This window comes from Toxotes jaculatrix, chromosome 6 (genome assembly GCF_017976425.1).
Source record: "Toxotes jaculatrix isolate fToxJac2 chromosome 6, fToxJac2.pri, whole genome shotgun sequence".
Taxonomy (NCBI): Eukaryota; Metazoa; Chordata; class Actinopteri; family Toxotidae; genus Toxotes; species Toxotes jaculatrix.
In genome coordinates, this window is record NC_054399.1 from 2,802,342 (window position 1) to 2,823,182 (window position 20,841).

General features: G+C 44.6%; 1 protein-coding gene across 1 annotated transcript in view; it reads right to left on the minus strand.

Annotated features, from left to right (window-relative positions):
• Positions 1-20,841, minus strand: part of wwc3 (WWC family member 3) — a 31,094-nt gene that overhangs the window by 3,589 nt on the left and 6,664 nt on the right. The window contains exons 2-16 of the mRNA XM_041039861.1: positions 15,166-15,275; positions 14,744-14,944; positions 14,291-14,367; positions 12,880-12,959; positions 9,589-9,718; positions 8,932-9,081; positions 8,228-8,301; positions 6,609-6,857; positions 5,435-5,524; positions 4,775-5,346; positions 4,576-4,696; positions 4,109-4,189; positions 3,920-4,006; positions 3,315-3,510; positions 3,032-3,202 (exon numbers count right to left, since the gene is read on the minus strand). Coding sequence (XP_040895795.1) covers positions 3,032-3,202; positions 3,315-3,510; positions 3,920-4,006; positions 4,109-4,189; positions 4,576-4,696; positions 4,775-5,346; positions 5,435-5,524; positions 6,609-6,857; positions 8,228-8,301; positions 8,932-9,081; positions 9,589-9,718; positions 12,880-12,959; positions 14,291-14,367; positions 14,744-14,944; positions 15,166-15,275 — 2,389 coding nt within the window. The remainder of the gene's footprint in view (positions 1-3,031; positions 3,203-3,314; positions 3,511-3,919; positions 4,007-4,108; positions 4,190-4,575; positions 4,697-4,774; positions 5,347-5,434; positions 5,525-6,608; positions 6,858-8,227; positions 8,302-8,931; positions 9,082-9,588; positions 9,719-12,879; positions 12,960-14,290; positions 14,368-14,743; positions 14,945-15,165; positions 15,276-20,841) is intronic.

A 20,841-nucleotide genomic window follows, 5' to 3' on the forward strand; every position in this document is an offset into this window, starting at 1 on the left:
CTGACAGTGTGAGCTCAGGTGGGCTGAGGTGTGAAGGCATGTTTGGCTCGTGAGACACATTCCTGTCAATTACTCACTTTAACGAGCTCCACACCTGCAGACCTGAAGCTTTGGGCTAAAAGCTGCTTTCCAACAATATGATGTGGAATTCTGCCAAGGCCCCCCCCCCAGCATTTACACTGTAATGATGGCTTTTAATACAACGAATTTACAAAATTTTTATGGTAACACCTCAGAACATTCTTCTATTATGGTGCATTAAGACTCTACTCTCTCCTGATCAAATTCCACAAGCCCACACACAGCCAAGCGCTGTGTTTTTTTGAAGTGTTTTATTTTGATTAATTTTTACTGTAAACTAGGGATGGGGCCGAACTGATCCAGTATCGGTATTTAGTGATTATTCCAATACCAACATAATTCCCAAGGGGGGAGTTGTAGGTTTCAGCAGTGAGGATCACTTCCGCGTTCAAAAAGCTGCAGTTCCTCGGCTGCCGCTGGGGGCTGGCTCCAGAAGTGAGCAATTCTCCATTGACCCCCATGTTAAAATATCCAACTTAACAGCCTAAAAAACATATTTACAGCCTGGTACATTTCTTGTTTTTGGTCTCTATTGATAGTTTCCACCTGGTCCATAGGCACTGGCAGTTAGCATCGGCTGGGCTAGGTGGCTACATCCAGAGGCCTCCGGCTACCTCTAGCAGTTAACAGGGGCTGCAGTGTCCGTGTTTGTTTGCCAATGTTCGGATAGGTTTTTGTGACAGTATGGCTTGTTGTAGTGTAGACTGTACTAACCGATCGAAGGAGTCTGTGTTGCAGTTTTTTCAGTAAGTAAATTTCTCACTATTTTAGCTGGATGTTTGCACTAATTAGCATGTATTAGCATATTTTGCCGCTAGCTTATGACTTCATTGCTGATTTCTGGTCGCTGCTGATACAGATAGAGGACCGGAGCAGCTAATGTTAGGAACGCTGTTGCGGTGTGTTCCGTGCTCTCAGAGTCCGTTTATTGCGGGAATACTAGGCTTTAATTTTATTTGGTCTCATTTTTCTGGTTAAAAAGTCCGACATTGCATGGACAGAGCAGCTCCATCAGTAAGCGGCTGCTGTTGTTTGTGTGCTGCTGTAACTGTAAGTGGATAGTGGATGGAGGCAGCGGCGAAAGCCGGTAAATATTAAATATTGCTCCGAGTTAAGTGGGTGGGTTCTCGCCCGGCTGACCCGTAGAGTAACCGCCTCTCCGCCAAATATGTAAAGTACGCTCCCACTAAAATCCAAGATGGCGCAGCTCCAATGCCCGACTCCCCGAAACCAATGGGTGACGTCACGGATGCTACGTCCGTGTGTTATACAGTCTGTGGTGACTCCCTGCCGGCTGCTCTGCCGACTGGCTGCAAACTGTGGAATGGATTTCCTGAACGGAGGCGTGTCCCAATGTGACGCGGAATAATCAGACACGCCGCCGTTCAGGAAGTCCATTCCACAGTTTGCAGGCAGCTAACAGGCTAGCATTGAGCAGCACCGTGGCTAACCAACTTTTCAGCAACACATGCCCGCTGTGTGGAAATATTTTGCACTACAAACTCACCAGAGCAAGACAGCAAGTCGCAGTGTTTGCAAAGCTCCGTCGCGACCAACAAATTGTAGATCGCGAAATTGGAGAGGGGTAATAATAATAATAATAATAATAATAATAATAAATCAAATTTGTATAGCGCTTTTCCGGGTACTCAGCGCTGAACAGTGGAAATAACAGTAAAAATGGTAACAGTAGTAGTTATAGTAACAAAAATGACAAGCGGTGGATAAATGAAGTGGTTCAAGGGAATGCCAGTTTAAACAGTGGGTTTTGAGCTGGGATTTGAAGATCTGCAGTGAATCCGAGTTTCTGATTTGCTGAGGGAGAGAGTTCCAGAGCGCCGGGGCGGCAGCGGCGAAGGCTCGGTCCCGCAAGTTTCGGTGCTTGGTTCTGGTGACTGAGGCCAGGATGTTGGAATCCGATGATCGAGGACGGCGAGTGGGGGGCGGTTAATTAGGGCTCTGCAGGTGATGAGGAGGAGTTTGTCTTGGATGCAGTAGTGGACAGGGAGCCAGTGGAGCTGTTTTAGGACGGGGGTGATGTGGTCTCTGGAGCGAGTGTGGGTGAGCAGCCGGGCAGCAGAGTTCTGTACGTATTGTAGTTTATGAAGGTCGGTAGAGGGAAGTCCGTGGAGGATGCTATTGCAGTAGTCGAGTCTGGAGGTGGAGGCGGTGACATTGTGACCATCGATGAGGGGGGAGAAGCCCTGGGCAGAGGGGAGGAGAGCTTTGGGTCCGATGATGATGAGTTCTGTTTTGTTGCTGTTGAGTTTTAGAAAGTTGTTGTCCATCCATTGTTTGATATCGGTTTGGCAGTTTGTGATGGAGGAGAGGATGACTGGGGTGATGGATTTTGTGGAGATGTAAAGTTGTGTGTGGTCAGCGTAGCAGTGAAAATGAAATCCATAGTGTAAGTCAGAGGTGTCCAAACTGTTCCACAAAGGGCCGGTGTGGCTGCAGGTTTTTGTTCCAACCAAGCAGCAGCACACCAGACTTGACTCATTTAATCAACTGATCTCAGTCTTCAGACAGTTGATTGGTCACACCGTGTGCTCTTCATTGGTTGGAACAAAAACCTGCAGCCACACCGGCCCTTTGTGGAACAGTTTGGACACCACTGGTGTAAGTAGTGTAAGAGAAGGTTACCATTTATGTATCTGTCTTGAATTGAATAAATACTGACTGTTAACAAGATTTCCTATTCTTCTGACTTTCTTTTCTGACCTTATACTTACCTCAAGTTGCCTTTTGGGACATGCATGCATACATTCGTACATATCATACCTGCCTGTAGAGAAGATTTATTACAGCATCAAATCAACAATAATAGTATCGTATCAGCAGATATCAGGATCGGAACTGAAAACGTGGATCGGTGCATCCCTACTGTAAACTTTGGTCAGCACCTACAATGTCGCCCTGCCATCACGCTGTGGTCTGTATGTGTGTTTACCATGGCTCTGGGCCTTTGCTCGTCTTCCAGCCCGTCGTGCTGCCTTCGGTGGCTGAGGCTTTTCTGCTCAGGCCTCAGTAGCTCCATCCCGCTCAGCATCTGGACTCGCAGCCAGTGGTAAACCATGTTTGTGCTTCCGTCACAATCTGCCAGGCTCACCTGGGCCGTACCCTGCAGTAACACACACAGATCACTTCATTATTTAATTTTAGATGAATAAAAATCTGAGCTGCTGTATCGTCCGTCTCCATCATCTGCAGGGTTTCCAGCCTTTCAGACCTACCAGTAGTTCCTCCTGGGCCTGAGGTCCCAGGGAGCAGACGGACAGCTGCAGAGCGCACACCGCCAGGGCGTTTGCAGGGACAGGAATGCGGAAGCCTTCGTTGAAACTCATTTGGGGCTGTGGTTCCAACGCCGTACAACAGTAAAATGCACAGGCCCTGCCAGCGTCCAGTGGAATCAAGTGCACCTTCACATACCTGAACACGAACAGAACAATATTCCCAACGTGAGACTGGCACTTCTGGATGAGTTACTGGTTGTCAGAGTGCACACACACACACGAAGGATTCAGTATCCTGCTCGCCATCGATACGCAGAGCTTCACATGAGCTGCTCTACTCTGAAAACAAGCTAGTATTTTACATGATATCTCTTTGCTCCATGTTCTGTGTTTGTGTAATCCATACTCATCTTGCTGTCATGGCATTTAGGGAATAGTTTAATTATTTTAGCTTTATGCTAAGCTAAGCTAAGCTGACTGGCTGATGCCTGTAGCTTCATGTTTATCGTACAAATATATCGATCTTCTCATTTACCAAAAGCAAAGAAACCTGTTTCCCAAAATAACAAAAGATTCCTTTAATCCTCAGAGCTCAGAGCACTCACACTTTGTAGCCATCTCTCACAGTGGACCTGTTTAAATTCTTGAGCTGAAGCAGATGAAGCCGGAGAGACTGAGAATTAGACTCCCACCTGTGAAGAGGGAAGCAGAACCAACAGAGAGGATCTGGAGTTAGTTACAGACCGGGAGGAAGCATGCCACCCACATGCAGTCTACACTAACAGTTTACTCACAGCAGTCCCAGCTGGATCTGGGTGGGCTCGCTCACAGGTGTCAGCTCTTTCATGTATGACATTTCCTCGGACTCCTCTGCTCTGTTGGAGGAACGTCAGAGCGATAAACAAACTTTTTTACTCTCTTACTGGACACAAACATTTAGTTTAATTATAAGGAGACAGACCAGTGATCCACACATCATGATACAGGATCAGGTTTGTGGGGTTCAGCTTTGTTTTAGCTGTTATAAGCAGTTTCTGTGAATGTGATATTACTTCCTAATTTTTAGATGAGTGTGATTCTTTGCTTGCTTTTCTGCAGACACTGACAGTGACACAGTGTGATGTGATTAAATACTACAGCTCACAGTGGTGTTTACTGTAGGTGTTGCAGTTCTCTCCTCTGTCACTAGGCAGCGCAGATGCTCCACAGATCTTAGTGATTATGATCTGTTTTAGTATTGTTAGGGTGGACTTCTTCTCACCTTCTACCCCAGGCCTCAAAAACCCCGCTGTCTGTGGCCAGAGCGTCCTCAGACACACCTGCAGAGACTCTCCTGGCCCTCCGGCCACTTCTGTTGGCACTGTTGCCTCTGAGAGTCACTCCTTAAGAGGAAAAAACAGCCAGTTAATCAATAGGCAGTCTTCTTTCTTTGGGACAAGGATCAGATGTCTTTAACTTGCCTGTGGAGGTGAAAGCCCCCTGAGCCGCGCTGTCTCTGTGACTCTTGTTGTCCAGTTGGTGCATGGCGGCGGGGCTGACCATGTCCTCACTGCTCAACATGGCCGTGTGTGACAGGGTTTGCGACTGCGCCCGCAGCCCCTCTAACAGGCCGTGACCTGCCCTCTCCATGTATTCCTCTGTCATCTGGGTGAGGGGGCAGTCCTGAGGGGCAGAGTGGTAGGGTGTGTCCATGGGAGAGCTGGGCGGCGACAGGGAGGACAGCGAGGAGCGGGAGGAGAGGGAAGCCAGGGACTGTGGGGTGTCGTGGGAGCGTTTGGTTTTGCTCTGGGTCAGGGCGTCGGGATTGAACATGGAACAGTCTCTGGATACGGTCTCTGGGGGCAGCAGGTAGCGCAGGTGGGGATCAGAGGGCTCTACTGCCCCCTCGTGACGGTCATACTGGGGGAGACCGTAGATGTCACTGAAACTGATAGAGCTGAGGGAACCTCGGCTGGACGCCAGGGAGCCCCGACTGGAGGCTAGAGACCCGCGGCTGCTGCTGGACGATACCGTCAGAGAACTGGCTGACAGGCTGGACATAAATAAGGTAAGAGACACGTAAGACAAGACACAGAGCTGCAACGAAGTTAAAAATCTTGAAGAATGAGTGTGTGCCGCACCTCTTCAGCTGGGAGTGAAGGTAGGTGGTGATGCGTGTTGCCTCCTCCAGCTGCCTCAGCAGAACATTCCTCTTCTCCTGCTGCAGGATCCTGTCACGAATTACACGTTAATGCATAAGAAATTCGGTTGGATAAGTTGACTGAGCTGCCAGGCAGCTGGGTCATGCTGCAGAGCAGTATGTGTGGTCCATCCTAAAAACCAAAACAATCGTGTAAACATCTGTCCTGCCTGGATCTCAGCTCCACTGTGAAGTCCAGCAGACAGCGGGTCCATATCGGAAAGCACAGTGTTTTCATCTAACGTGATAAACTGAGCTACGAGGGCACCCACATTTTCCTCCAATTACAAGAGCAATACTGCAAAACTAACAGATCAGCTGATAGTGAACACACAATGAGACATGAAATGGCTTCACATGAAAAGAGGAATCTCAGTCATTCTTCCTTTGATCACCTCCCTTTACTCACACGTGCTTTATTCCAACTGCACACCACACACTGACTGTATGTCCTCACTTCTATAATATGTTTTTTTTACTGTGCTGTTAGTTTACAAGAGTTAAACATACTTTACCTGAACTGTCAATAAATGAGCAGCAGTCAAAAATCAAGTGTTTTTAGTGTGAGTAAATTTGTTTTATCAGTTTTCCAGTGTAAACAGACTCAAAGACCCGAGTGATAATATTGATTTAAATAACTATGTTATGACACAGAAACAACCTTTGACCTTGTTTGGGGTCATGAGTCAGTCACACCTGGCTGTCCATCGCTGCAGTTACCTGCTGCTCACCATGAGCATTAAAATGTCTGAATGATATCTGACTTGGTGCTGCTGGCATGTACTGGTACTTAATGTTATTTATTAACCTGCAAACTGGTTCATGAACGGTTTATTGATCCTGATTACTCATAATTAAATGAGTAGTTCAGATTTGACAAAACAACGGTCAGCAAGATACAACGACAGTGATGAATCAAAAGGCTGCGTATGAAGCTTTTTCTCTGTTTCCTTTGTTTTTATATTATGTGAACGCATCTGAGCTTAAAAACTTAAAAGTTAAACTTGACCACAAAATTAAATTTACATAGTGAAAAGACAAGCACGATGATTGTAACAGTAAAAACTTGTAAGTACAAGTACATCCTCATCCTAGACGCTCGTCACCATTCTCACCTCTGATTGGCCCCCTGGCTCTGGGCGCTGTGGGCCCTCTGCACCTCCTCCTCCAGCCTGGAGCGCTCCTCCTCCAGCTGCAGCAGCGTCTCCGGAGGGTGCTGCTGCTTGCTGACCAGGATGATCTCCTGCAGGAAGGCCTCCTTCTCACGCAGGAGCTGCATGAAGTCCCGGTCGCGGTCCGCCTCAGCCCGTCCCGACCAGCTCTCACTGTCCAGCTGTGCTAGCTGGTGCTGTATGCTCTGCACCCTGAGGGAAAGTCCAGTGTCTCTTTACACCTTATACTTTATAACAACTTCGACTTCACTGTCCCTGCTTAATAAAGTTTTGAAAAAACTTTGTTAAAGGCCCCAATCCAGGCCCCAAAAACAAACATTTGTTTACATAATACACATAAAACTTCATAACAACAGGAAGTGAATCAAAGTGTTTCCCAAAATATCAAACTATAACTGAAGTAATGTTTTTTTAATGAAACCTGGTTTATAGATAAAGCTGCACATCACTTTGGTTTTCGCTGCTACGCTGCCACAAAAATCTGCATCAGCTGATGATGACGAGCCACAAAGCTTCTGACTGCAAGTGAAGTCCACACCTACGTAGATGGTTATGCATTTATATTTGTTACTGCCCACATATTTGAGCCAAGCAGCCACTTAATGCTGCGACTATAATGACAGCATTCAGCGCAGTAATTTCTACCTGTGCTACCTGCTGCATCAGCCAGCGGTCTGACAGGTGTGAATCATCGAGACGCTGATTCAGACAGAGTTAAGTGGGATCTCAGAGAACGAGTCCTCAGCTCCGATGAAATAACTGTGTTTATGTGTGCTGGATTTCAGACACAGTGACTCAGTGACAGAGCATGCAAGTTTCCACAGGTCTCCCTACTCTCTCTCACTCACCCTCCCTCCTTCCCTCCCTCCCTCCCTCCCTCCCTCCCTCCCTGATGTCATGGTTGGCATTGCTGTTGCTAGGTCACCACAGCAACATGAATCTTATTAAAAAAAAAAAAAAATGTGGACGGAGCCAGCGTAATAACACGGTGATGGCTGCTGTCACAGCTATCATCACACCGCTGCTCCTTACAGCTGGAACATACCACGTCCAATCAGGAGTGTACCAGTCATCAGATAACACACGTCCTCATGCCGTACAGTATCTGTGCTCAATTCATACGCAACTCTTTTTCAAAATTAACAGAAATTTCAGGCTTGATTCAGTTTTGTCAACATGTAATTTAGCCTGCGCCATAGGGTGAGCGTGGGTATATTTAACCAAACAGTGTGTACATTAAACCACCTTGCGGAGGTGCAGGGTGTGCACTGAGGCAGGCAGTGGGCAGTCCTCTCTCTGGCTGCGCACACAAAGGCAGCACACAGTCAGCAGCAGCGTGGCCAGGCAAGAATGTGACCACCCAGCTCATTCCGCTGGCCAGACATCGCTCAGCAGCCACGGCCACCAGGCGCAAATACTATTCATAACACGTCCTCCCACTGGACAACGCGCGGGGCCAAGGAACAAGAGGGGGCTGATGGGCCTTGTGAGTCAGTGGTGCATGGCGGTGTGTCATAGTACTACGACTGATAAACAACAAACAGTCCGTCAGACACACTTACTTTTTCTTGGCTTCCTCGTACTGCCAGTTGAGTTTCACTTTGTCCACCAAATGCGAGGAATCTTGGGAACCATACTAAAAAATAAAAAAATAAAAAAAAGAGTCTTTAGGTCACAGTAGTTCACATAAACAGTTTCAGAGACATGAATTACAAGGGCAAAGTTAATGATAAATATTAGCCAACAGTCACTTCAGATGCATGATGGGAGTATGAGGAGCTTCCTGCAGTGTATCTACTCATCATTTGAACAACTGATCATCCTTTTATGTCAGGAGTTTTCATCCCTGTGCCCCCGCCCCTCTCACACCCCACAACAACCATACTGCCAAACTGACACCAATAAAGCAGGATGAATTAGCCTTTAGCAGCTCCTGTGTCTGTATCCATGGATGTAACGATGATGATTCTCAGGCACGTTCTGGAGTTTCAGTCTGTGTTCTGCGATATTTAAGCAGATTTATGGGTGTTTTTCCACCAGTGGTGATAAAAATGTCCTGGGAAAGTTTAAGTCACGTTGAATCTATAAATATAGGTCTCATATCTCTGTTTCTGTGACGGAGTTATGACTCAGTCAAACTCACTTCTGACCCAAATTGTGGTTCACGTCTCTACCTTTGCTCCCCACCTCCTACAGGCCTCCCTCACTGTTTAAAAGCCTCTGTTTCAGAGGGAGGGAGACGGGGAGGAGCGGCGGTGTCTCCTACCTCTCCCATGATGTCAGTCTGACAGCCAGTGTCACAGTACTGCTGCAGATTGCACGAGTCACCCGCGGTTCCAGTGCTGTTCGCCACTTCGCTGGCCGAGTCGCCGATAGACAAGCTGCTTTGGAAGTTCACCGTCAGCTTCGCCAGGCTCTGCGGGATAAAACAGTGATTAACAACAAAATATACATATACAATATTAATAAAGTAAGAAGTAATAAAAGTTGTTAATTTCTCACTGTGACAGCTGATGTGACAAAAACAACAAAACATGAAACATAAATCGCCAACAGCTGTTTTCAAAAGTGGATTTACCTCATTTCATTACTCTAACATTTAAAGTGTGTTATTTGTATATAATCATAAATAGACTGTGGCATTGACAGGAAATGCTTCAGCAAATGTGGCCTGATAACCAGGATGAATCACCATCTATTATTCATTATTTATTACTCCATCGTGTCTTTCGCTTTGCTGACAAAATCAGAGACGTGGTCGGTGATTCAGATGTCTGGAAATGTGCTTTAAAAAGACAATGATGAGACGCGGCACATCAGTAGAGGTTAACAGACAGCAGAGGTCAGTATAGAATATTTCAAAGACAGACACTGCGTGAGTAACGTCAGCAGTAACCTCTCTGTCAGCAGAGGTCAGAGCTACCTGGATGAGGTCCTGCCTCTCCTTCTCGCCCGTGCTGATGGCCTTCTTGATGCTTCGCAGCTCGTTGAAGATGGCTTGAGCCTCGTCCAGCTTGTAGTTTGTCTGACTGCAGGACATCTTCCTGTCGATCCTGTGACACAAACACACACGTTAAGATATCGTGACTGAGTATCTGGAATTTATTATTTTTATTTACCAGTGTTTCTCCCATTTTTCTCTACTTTGTTTTGTCTTTGTTTTCCTTTTGTCAGAATACATGTTTTTCTTTTATATTATTAATAATAAAATGTGTGGTTCTTGTTTAATGACGTGGTTGTCTAAGTTTAAAAAGACTTTAAAAAAGAATTAAACGAATGTGAGTAAAACATGAGCAGAACAGTCATGTGCTACTACGCATTGGCAAATTTGTGAGTGTGCTGTAACATTATATCACATAATTGTGGTGACGATATATCAACCTGTTGATGGTCCCCTGGCAGAACAGGTAAGATCACCTGTTCTTTGGAAGGGGGAAAGAAAAAAAGCTTAACTTTGCGACAGGTGTTCAGAGAAAGAAGTGGTGTGTGGGAAGGCAGAGTAAGAGCAGTGATTAAAAATGAGTCAAAGGACAAAACTCTGATCATGTGGTGTTAATAAAAAACTTCCTTGAAATGTTATTGACTTATTTCCAATCATAGTAAATTTTCTCAGCAAAACAGGGAGAGCAGAAAAAAAAAAAAAGAGTGTTAACTCTGGGAGGAAGAAAACCAAACCGTCCTCTTCGGCTTGACTTTCACGTGGTCTGGCCCAGAAACCAGGTTTTAACAAACCCTGAGACAGAAAACTCTGAGCTTTCAGTTCGAGAACAGCTGATCAGAGTTAGATCAGTGTTATCAATGAAGCCCTGATACTGAAATTCACCATGGCAACAGGTAAATAAAGAGAAGAGCCTGCATTTTAATCCCGTGGAGCTGTAAATGTTAACGTGTGACAACGCTCATTCATCAGCAGCAGCAGCGACAGAGCCTGAGTCAGAGAACAGACTCAGTAAGTTAACACTACTCACTTTAATTCATTCCTGTCTTAGCAGACTTAAATTTGCTTAATGGATAATAAAGCTGGAAGTGTAGTTTGCACAAGAATCGAGCAAAGTCAAGTGAAATAATTTAAAATTAAGAATGACACTCCTGATTCTCCACTAGTGACAGGGAGGAGCGTTATATTGGAAAACAGATCAGTTGAAAGACGAATAATAAAAACTAATCATCAGATGAACATGTGAAGTATTTCTGTGTGGGAGGTAACGTCCATGAGCCACTCAGAGTGTTTTTTTAGACTGTGGTCAGTTATGAAATACTGACACTGCATGTGACAGGCCGGTGTAAATGCTAATCTCTGTTTGTTTCCACATGCTGAGATATTGTTTCAGGCTTTTAAGCGCTGCTTTCAAAGACTCCTTTGTTCGGAGGTGAAATCTGACCCGAGACCCTCGCTATCAAGTGCCAGCTAAGAGAAATCCCAAGAGTAACAATCCAGACACCAAACGACCAAAGGGTCTATTGATTATACAAAAATAAAAACAAATCGAAATGGACAAAGCCAGTTTGCTCCCCTGCATCAGCCTGTACTCTTCAGTGTGGGCATGAGGAGGGGGTTTGGCTGGTTTACTGGCTGGTTTACTGGCTGGTTTACTGGCTGGGAGCTGGAGGAGTGCAGCCCGGTGCCTCCTCCATCACTGGGCCTGGCTCGTGGCCCCCGCTCTCACCACAGCCTGCTTCCTTCACTCTCCTTCAACAGCAGGTACTGTTCATCCACCCGACCCTGCCTCTTCCTCCCAAAACAAGCCCTGCTTTGTTCCACCTACCCCATTGGCAGGGCCTGAGAGTTTATATGCTTAGCAAAAAAAAAGAAAAAGGCAGTACCCACCCCTCAGTGCCTGCCTGTATGGAGCCCCCCACCCTGTGTACGGCTCGTTCTACTTCTTAACAAGCAAAAATGTTTACGTCACTTGGGCCTTTAATACAATCAGCTGACATGTCTACCAGACCGAGCAGGTCTACTCACTGAAACTACGTGAGGTGTCTGAAAATTTGAGAAATTTGTTTAAGATAAGGTGGAATACAGATGAGCAGAAAAGATACTCGCACGCCAAACTGTCCAAAAGAGAGAAACTCCGGACTCCAACTCCTGAATTCTTTTAGTGGTGATATTTAGTGCAGGGTTTTCTACATCAGAAACTGTTTGTCTGCTCCATCTGATGCGACATGGAGAACAATTAACTATATTGCTGACAACAGCTGAGATTGAAAAAACAACGACCGTAGGGTCCCCCCTGGCCTCAACCGTACCGGGCACAAACCAGCCCAGAAGAAACAATAGGACGCACACACACACACAGGCAGGCAAACAAAGGTACAAACACACACCAGCACGTATACACACATGCGAAAACTCAAGAGGAGGATGCACCCATGTTTTCTGCAAGCTGTGTATTCTCCTGGCTATTCTGGGAATCACTTGAGTTGTGTATTATCTAAGAGATAAGAGCCTCTTTGCCAGGACTCAGGAAGTGCAGAGGAATTTGCTGCCAGATATCTCTGTGTTTTTGAAACTGTTCTCGAGCCCACACCTCCCCCACCCTCCTCCTCCCCTCTCCATGGAGCAACTTCCTCTCCAGGCTGAGCCTTGGCTCCCTGCACTCCACTGGTGCATCCTCTTCCTGAGGTGGAGTCCCCTTTTCCATCAAAAACTCCCTCCATTTGCCTTTTCTCAAACGCTCTCTTTTTTTTTTTCCTCCGAGAGGTGGAGCTTCTATTTCTAACATGAAATTTGGAACGGCTCTCAAATGTTCCCAGCACAGAAAGACACTCTGTGTGTGTGTGTGTGTTTAAATACCAACACAAACTAAAGGAAAATGGGAAACTGCCTCTAAACTAAAAACGAAGAATATCTACCGATTATTCTTTGGAAATCATCTTATTTTTTAAATGTGTCTGAGCTTTTTGATTCAAATCTTTGAAATCCCAACTATTTTTCACTTACATGAACTGAGTCATGTCTAACAATGTAGGTGAACTAAACTTGTGAACCATGTGAAATACTTTAAAAGGGATGTAGAAATTAAAAAAAGGATATTTCAAACATGAAGATGAAGATAAAGGACGAGGCACTGAGGGTGAGAGGGAATAAAAAAAAAAAAAAGGGAAAAGGCCGCTGGGTGGGGAGCAGCGGGGCCGAGCGTTGTAGGAAGGAGAAGGGTGGCCATGGGAGGAAGGGTGGGCCTGGGACACACAGAGGCAGAGGAACACTCACTCCTGCAGGGTCTCCACTCCCATTTCCTTATACTGCAGCTCCTGCTTCACCTGGGCCAGCTCCTGCTTCAGTCTGGAGAGCTGCGGACACAAGGCCGAGCACCGGGTTAGCACGGCGCACAATGGGCTTCTCTCACCACCACCGCCGGCCAAAACTGCTTAGTCATGACTATTCACATACAGGAATGTTCGGCTATGTTTATACAGAGATGAACATGCGCACATCTACACACACACTGGATCTCACACTAAGACTTTTCTCCCCTGATCTATCTGACAAACTTTATCTGTTACTGTGGCCTGTTATTTATGTACAATGGAATAAATGAATGTTGTCTTATATTGACTTGGCGGAGGCTCTGCTAAGTTTTACACACCAGTTTACTTGTCATGGGGAGAATTCCTCTGCCTGTGAAAACACTTGTATAATGACTTCTGTGGCTCTGGAGGAAATGTTCTTAAGTTTAAGAAAATCACCCTGCGGACGTCATCAGGGTCTGGAGTCAAACTGTGGACTAGGAAGACTTAAAGTCAGGATATGTCCACCCCCGCTGCTTCAGTGCTGACCATTCTTTTTTTTTAACCTGTTCCTTGTGTTTCTGCCAGAATTGTACTGTGGTGATGTGATAATATTGTGTTATTGCTTCACATACTGATTTTGTCCAAATGTTCCAATCAAACTGTAATTAAAAACTTGTGAAATTATTTATTATGGTCTTTGTTTTACATGTTGTTGTACATAGTTGTTGAGATATCTTTGTTCAGACCAAAGTTTGAATGTTGGAAGTGGAAGCCCTGTTTCATAATTCATAATGATTGGATCCACACTGCCCAGCTGTAATTTAAAATGTTTACCAAAGATTATTCTGATACTCATAAATAAAAATGATAATCTGGGATTTGTTTATTTTTTATTTTTGGTCAAAAATCCCTTTCACATAGTTCAGGCTTCCTTCTGTCTATGGATAACTAATCAACAAGGAAAGTGTCCTGAACCGCTGTTCATTATAGGATCAAAGGGACAATGCTAACATACTGTGTCACAGGATGCTCAAAAACACCATCTGTCTCCAGTTGTTGTTACATTTACGGTAACTGTTCCAGTCAATAAATTTCTATAGTAACATTACAATAAAGTCTTATTCATCTTTTGAGAACAACACTTGAAGTTGAAATGTCCCTGATCCAGGAAACACCCTTACCCATATGACTGATCTCAGAGAAATGTCCAACTTGGCCCTGTGAATCAGTGACCTAGCCCCTGCCTGACCCTTTGATGATGATCTCATCCTCATCCTCTTGAGGCCCCGGGCCAGAGCCACAGTATCCTGTAGGGGCCACGCCCCGGCCCCCTTTTCTGCCCAAAAGGGCCCCTCGCTGCAGCCCATTGTTCTCCTCCGATAATGACTTACCCGCTCTCGTCTACAAGCTATTTCCACTTTTATTTGGTCAGGGTCGTATTTCGCGTTTGAGGACGAGCCAGAGAGCGCTGTGAACACATAAAAAGGACAGGACAGAAGTGGATTAGCAGTTATTTAGCTGCAGTGATGATTTTAAAGTTAACTTGTTATAGTAAAAGCTGAAGAGGGGGCTAGGGTCGTCTCTCAGCCTGTGCTGGCTGTAGATGGGGGGGGGGACTGGGTGGAGGTGAACCAGGAATGGGGACCTGAAAGATTTTCTATAGATCTGCATCCCCCACCAGTTCCTGAAGGGACATCAACAGTATAGAATGTCCAGGTCAGGAAATCAGGTCACCTGAGGTAAAGGATGGAGCCTCCCAGTTCACACTTCTCTCATCCATTCATGTGTAATCATGTGTATTTCTTTGATTATGAAACTCAGAGCTGAACGTTAGCGTGTCTTACTGCTGGCGACGGAGCGGTTGTCCTCCGAGAGCTCGTGGAAGAGCAACATTTCCCGCTGAGCCAGCTCCAGACGCTGCTGCTTGACCATGTACATCTCCTTCTTGGCTTTGAGGGCCTCCTGGGCCACCACCAGGTACTCCTTCAGCATGCGCTCCTGCTCCTGTCGCCATTGAGTCCGCGGGTTCTCAATCTGGGTGGTCTCTGACGACAGGATATGACAAAGGCGACTGATGAGCAAATAATCCTATGAAGGCGTGTGATCATATAAATCCAAACTGCCTGAAAGAGCTGTTGTACTGATATTCAGTGAGAGAGCAAAACTGCAAATCAAAAAGTAAACAAAGCAAGAATCTGGTTTCCCTGCGAGACAGAAAAGGGTCAGTGGTGTTGATGATAATACTGCGCTGAAATGCTGCACTCACTGTTGATGTGGTCGATGTAGTAAACTCCCACTTGCTGGTCGTAAACTTCCTCCCACCCGAGAGGCAGCTCATCTCCAACACAGTCGGCGAACGTCAGCGGTTTAGTGATCCTGGAATGATTTAAAATCAATTCAGTGCAACAGAAACCCCAAAGGAATGCACGTGCTCGCTTTAATATCAGCCCCAGAAACAACAGGAAACATGTTAAATCACACGTGTCCCGCACAGATTCCAAACTCTCCCCCCTCCTTTTCATCTTCACTGTGCCCATCGTCAATATCAATCAAAGATAATGTCACCTATAAATACTAATGTCTATGATGTAATACTGATAATTAAAGCACACAGCGCTGACAGATTTACAGGGTGACTGCAAAGATCCGTTTCATCCCTCTCAGAATGCGACTGTACGCGCTTACAGAGATTTGGTTTTCTGTTTTCCATATTATGTAATTCTTCCCGTTCTTGCTGACTGGTCCACAGGGTGCTCTGCCTCATTTGTCAAGTTTATAAAAGGTGTTTTCTATGTTAATCGAGGAGAAAGAAGCAATAAGAAAACATTTGTTCTAAAGAATGTTCTCTGCCCCAGATTTTGTTTCCCGGCGCACACACACCTTCAGGAGGTGTAAATGAGGGATTGTGATTCTTAAGCTTCCCTTAGTTCAACAGAACTCATTCCTTCCTATGACAAACAGCTTTTAGTGGTTCTTCATATCCCAGTGTTTTTTTATGTGTCACTTCATTTTATCGGCACACTTTTAAAATTAACTGACCACCCAGACCCAAACTTTCAGCTGAACGCCTAAGGATTAGCACAGGACATTTAAAGTACAAAAAAACAACAAAAAAAAAACCCTTTATTCTCCCTGAACCCACGGACCCAACATCGTTTAAAACATCCCAACCCTCCGGCCACAGCTGCCATCCAAAGCCAAAATGCAGCAAGTGAAAATTTAGAGAAGACCAGAATCTGACCTGGCTTTTATTTTACCATATAAATTTATTTTTATGCCATAAAAACGTATAATTATTAGTGTGATCACAACATTACACAGCTAAAAAAAAACAAACCAAACAGGCAACAACACAGCTAACTAAACCCAGAGAGCCAAGTGAGAGACAAGCTAGCTGGAGATAAAAACTAAATGTACTTACTCTGCGCCCTCTAACAGTTTCCTGTCATTGAAATACATCAATTTTGATGAGCTAACATCTTGGTAATTTAGTTAGTTTTCCCATGTAAATTTGGCAACAACTAAATCCAGTCATGGAGAAAAAAAATAGCAAAGCCAGCCATGACAAACAGGTAACTAGCCTGTTAGCTTAGCAGAGTAGCAGTAACCGCCATCGCAGCTTTCAACTTTAGTGGAATTCCATTCTTTAAACCCTTTCCCTGCTCTGCCTTTATACAGCAGCTAATTTCAGAAATCTAAAGACTCATATGTGTGCTCATATATGAGTAAAAGGTCAGCTCAGATTTAAATGCAGTCCTGTATATGTATGTGTATAAACACATGTAACATACAGTAGTTACAACATGAGATTGTAAACTCCACTGTGAAATCTGACTCTTCGTTGTGTGAAACCTGGATTTACAGTTAAATTATTAACATACATATTATTGATTTCATGGGATAAAACCACACAAGCTGAAATTTGCCGTGGCAGCTCTTCTAAAACCTTCTTCTTAAAGCTTGAATTTGCAGGGATTACATTTCAGCATTAAAAGGCAGCACCGTGTAATGATTTATTAACCCCTGCGTGGGGACGCATGTCCCATCAGCACACTCAGTGTGTTGGCCTATAATGTTGACTAACGCCATCAGGCTGACACATGACTACCTCCACTAATCTCCACAAATCAGTGAGCCTGTGAAGCCGTGGGTCTGATGACAGTAACTGTCTGATTACCATCAATCAGCACAGATGAAACGGGGCCCAGTGACAGAGACCCCGTCCACCACAGTATGCTCACAATGCAGACGGTGCACGGGGCCTGATCCTGTCGCCTTGCTGCATACAATGAGGGGACGGCCCGGAGCCCAGAGTATCTGAGGTATTCTGCACCACATTCCTCAGGAGACAGACGCAGCAGCAGCTCTCTGCACTCAGGACAAACTACACTAGATCTTAACTCCAACTTGTTTGCAAACATGTGGTTTATAGACATATACCAGTAGTACTGAGACACATGCTGATGATTCAAATTAGTAGGAAACACAGAAATACTCCTCTTTTCTCAAAACACTAAAAAAAAAAAAAAAAAAAGAAAAAAAAAGAAAGAAAAGCTCTGGGTGTGCCAAAGCTATCCATAGCTGATGATAAATGACATTAGCTTGTAAAAAAAAAATATCTTCAACAAAACTCCCTTTGCATTTCACACATTTTTGGGAAATTCTCCGGGCGTGAACGCTGACGTGCAGCGTGGCATGTAGGCCTGGACGAAAAGTCAATATTATCGTTCATTATCTCTTCCTATAATTATTGTTGTGACAGAATTCTCAGCCTGAGATATCGTGGTTAGTTTTTATGAACTCGGTCACTGAAGTAGATCACAAATACTTACAAGTATTTATATATTTTCTTTTTATTACAGGACATGGCTGTATAAATGTATAAATGTGTGATTTTATGGGACAAACATCAATTAACCATGAAGCTCTGGAGACGGGGCAGAGGGATAGAGATTTCACTGTTGCTGAATTGCATAAATGCTTATTTTCACTATAAATGGAGTGACTGTATGGTCTTTTACATGTCATAAAACGGTGAAAAATCCCCACTGCAGTTAAAAAAGAGCCCTAAGTGACGTCTTCAAATGCCTTGTTGTGCATACAAACAGTGCAGAACTCAAAGAAAAGAAAGTGGAACCACAATATTTTTGACATTTTTGCTTAAAAAATAACTTTTTATTTAATTATCCAAGTAGCTGCCTACTACATTACTGTCAATTGACTAATCCAGTGGTTTCCAACCTTTTTGGCTTGTGACAATTTAAAACCCTCATGACCCCTCGTCAAAGGTCACATATTTCAGAGGTTATATGCTCTGAAAAGTAAACAACACAACTTCATGAGGCAGAATGTTTTTTGTGCCTCTTTCTGTACTTGAATCATCCTGTGACCCCCCTCTGTGGTTCCTTTCCCCAGCTTATGAACCACCAGACAAATAACTGAGCTGCCTCATCGTTTCAGCTCCACATCTCCACATCACACGGCTAGAAACGTGCAGATAAGTGCCCGAACAAAGACTCACATATTCCCAAAAAAAGAACTGTTTATACAAGCACCAATTAACTGCACACATCTCCTGCAGACGGTCAGCAGCTCGGTGACAGTGTGTACAAAGGACTCTCACATGAGCCACGTGCAGCCAAGCACAAGGACGAGGCAAACACAGGCACACTCCCTACACTCTCCCGCCTTAAGTGTTTGATAAAGGTAAACAAACGTCCACACACTAATGCACTTGTACATACTTAAAAAAAACTCTCAGAGCAGTTTCAGCTTTGTCGTCAGGTTTATGTAAATAATGACTGAAGGAGGAGAATGAGAGGGATTATAACAATAAGACGCAGTATTAAGAAAAAGCGCGTACATTGTGGTCCTTCTGATATTTTTGTGATATCGCTGAAATGGTTGTAAACACAAACAGAGGGGAATACCACAAGCAGCTTTGGATGGGAGGGTGCGTGACGTCAGGGGGAGTTTTAGTCCTTAACTGCCCTCCGACCTCCCCGGGGAGAGAAAGAGAGACAGAGGGGAAAATATGTCCTCTCACAGATCTGAATCCGAATATCTGAATGTTTGGTTTGTTGTGCAGTCTTGTGACAGCAGCCTCTGTTTTTCCAAGTCATGTCTTGGTCTTGGGAGACTAACCGCTGCACAGCACAGCGGACTCACACAGAGGAGGACACACAGCAGCACAGAGCGGGAGAGGAGCGATCTGATGACACACATTTAGAGAGAGGACTCGGCCGCAACACCGTGAAACTAAAAGAAGCCGTAGTTGATATGAGTTTTTTTTGATGGGACCCTTTGAAACTCTATAAAATCTGAACCCTACAGCAAAGCACAACACATCTCTGTGATCATTCCTATCAATCAGCGCTTTACCTGAGAGCGAGACAGTAAAATAACTGTGTCAGACTGACCCTGGACATGCTGACGCTGTCAAACTGTCCCAACAGATCCAGGTCCGATGCTCAGCTGTGCCATGACAGGCTAAACACCGACTTTTATAATAACTAATTATTCCTATCAGATTATTATGGAGCTCCTATAGGACGACTGTTCCCTTCACTTTTCATCTAGTGCTGTCATTAGTTCAAATTTGTATTTGTATACAAACATAAATAGTTTGGTTTATGGCCAAATATCTTCCCATCAGCCTCAGCTCTACTTTGTAGTGCCAAAGAGAAACTATTAGCATGCTAACATGGTGAACATGGTAAACATTACACCTGCTTCACATCAGCATGTTAGCATTGTCACTGTGAGCATACTGACATCAGAACTGAGCTGAAATCACAGGTCCACGTACATGTTATCATGACTATAGACTCATCTTCATGACCTGGGTCAAATCTGCCTGCTCTTCTGTTGCACTGCAACATAAACACCAGATATCAGGTTTACTTTGATGAGGTTTTAATTAGAGCTGAAATGATCAGCTGATTAATCGGTGAGAAATTAATCAGCAACAAGTTTGACATTCTCTGGTTCCAGCTTCCCCGTCAAAGTGAGGATTTGCTGCTTTTCTCTGTTTCACATTATTCCAAACTGAATGTCTTTGAGCTCTGGACTGTTGGTCTGACAAAACAAGACATACGAAGACATCACCTCCGGCTCCAGAAACTGGAGTGAAATAGTCAGAAGATTAAACGATAAAGAAAATACTTAATGTTTGCAGCCCTGCCTCTTAATGTAACTCAAGCTATTTTTGTACACAAAAGCATAAAAAAGCACAAATTACAGCAGTAAATGAGTGTTTAATAATTTTTCATCTAAATTTTTTCACACTCTCAGGGGATCCTCTTTCAGTCTGAGAGGAAACGGAAAATGAGACAGATATCTGAAATAGAAAAAAGAGAGACTGACAGAATGGCAGGCATGTTCAGCTGTGGAGGACTGAAATGCTGCTGGGCCTTCCTGTGTCTCACGACTTCCCAGCAAAATATATTTAGTTGTCAAAGACATTTGCTAATTCTAGAATAATCTGTGCCATCCTGGGGTGTCCCAGAGGATATTTCTATCTGAAGCCACCCCCCCACCTCCGCCTTTGCCTGGCGACTGGCTGCTGCATGGAAAAGGCATGTGAAACTGGAGTCTGGGGCCGTTGGACCTCGTCTGGTCTGGTCATCCCAACCAGCTCCTCAGCCTTTGTTTCTCGACCACAACAATTAAAATGTCCCAAACAGCAGATTCTGCAAAAATAATATTCCTTGTTACGATCAATTACAGAAGCCCAGAAGCCGGGTTTTAGGAGCCTGGATTTGGGTTACTATTCTTCAGCGTGACCACAATGAGCTCACAAAGACTTGACAGCCACATGTTTTCAAGCAGCTGACACAACTCGGAGACACTCCTGCCGCTGCCGTCTCTCAAACAGTTCAGTCAGTTCATATTAAATTAAAAATGTCGTTGATTACTCCACCAAATGTGTTAATTTAGACAA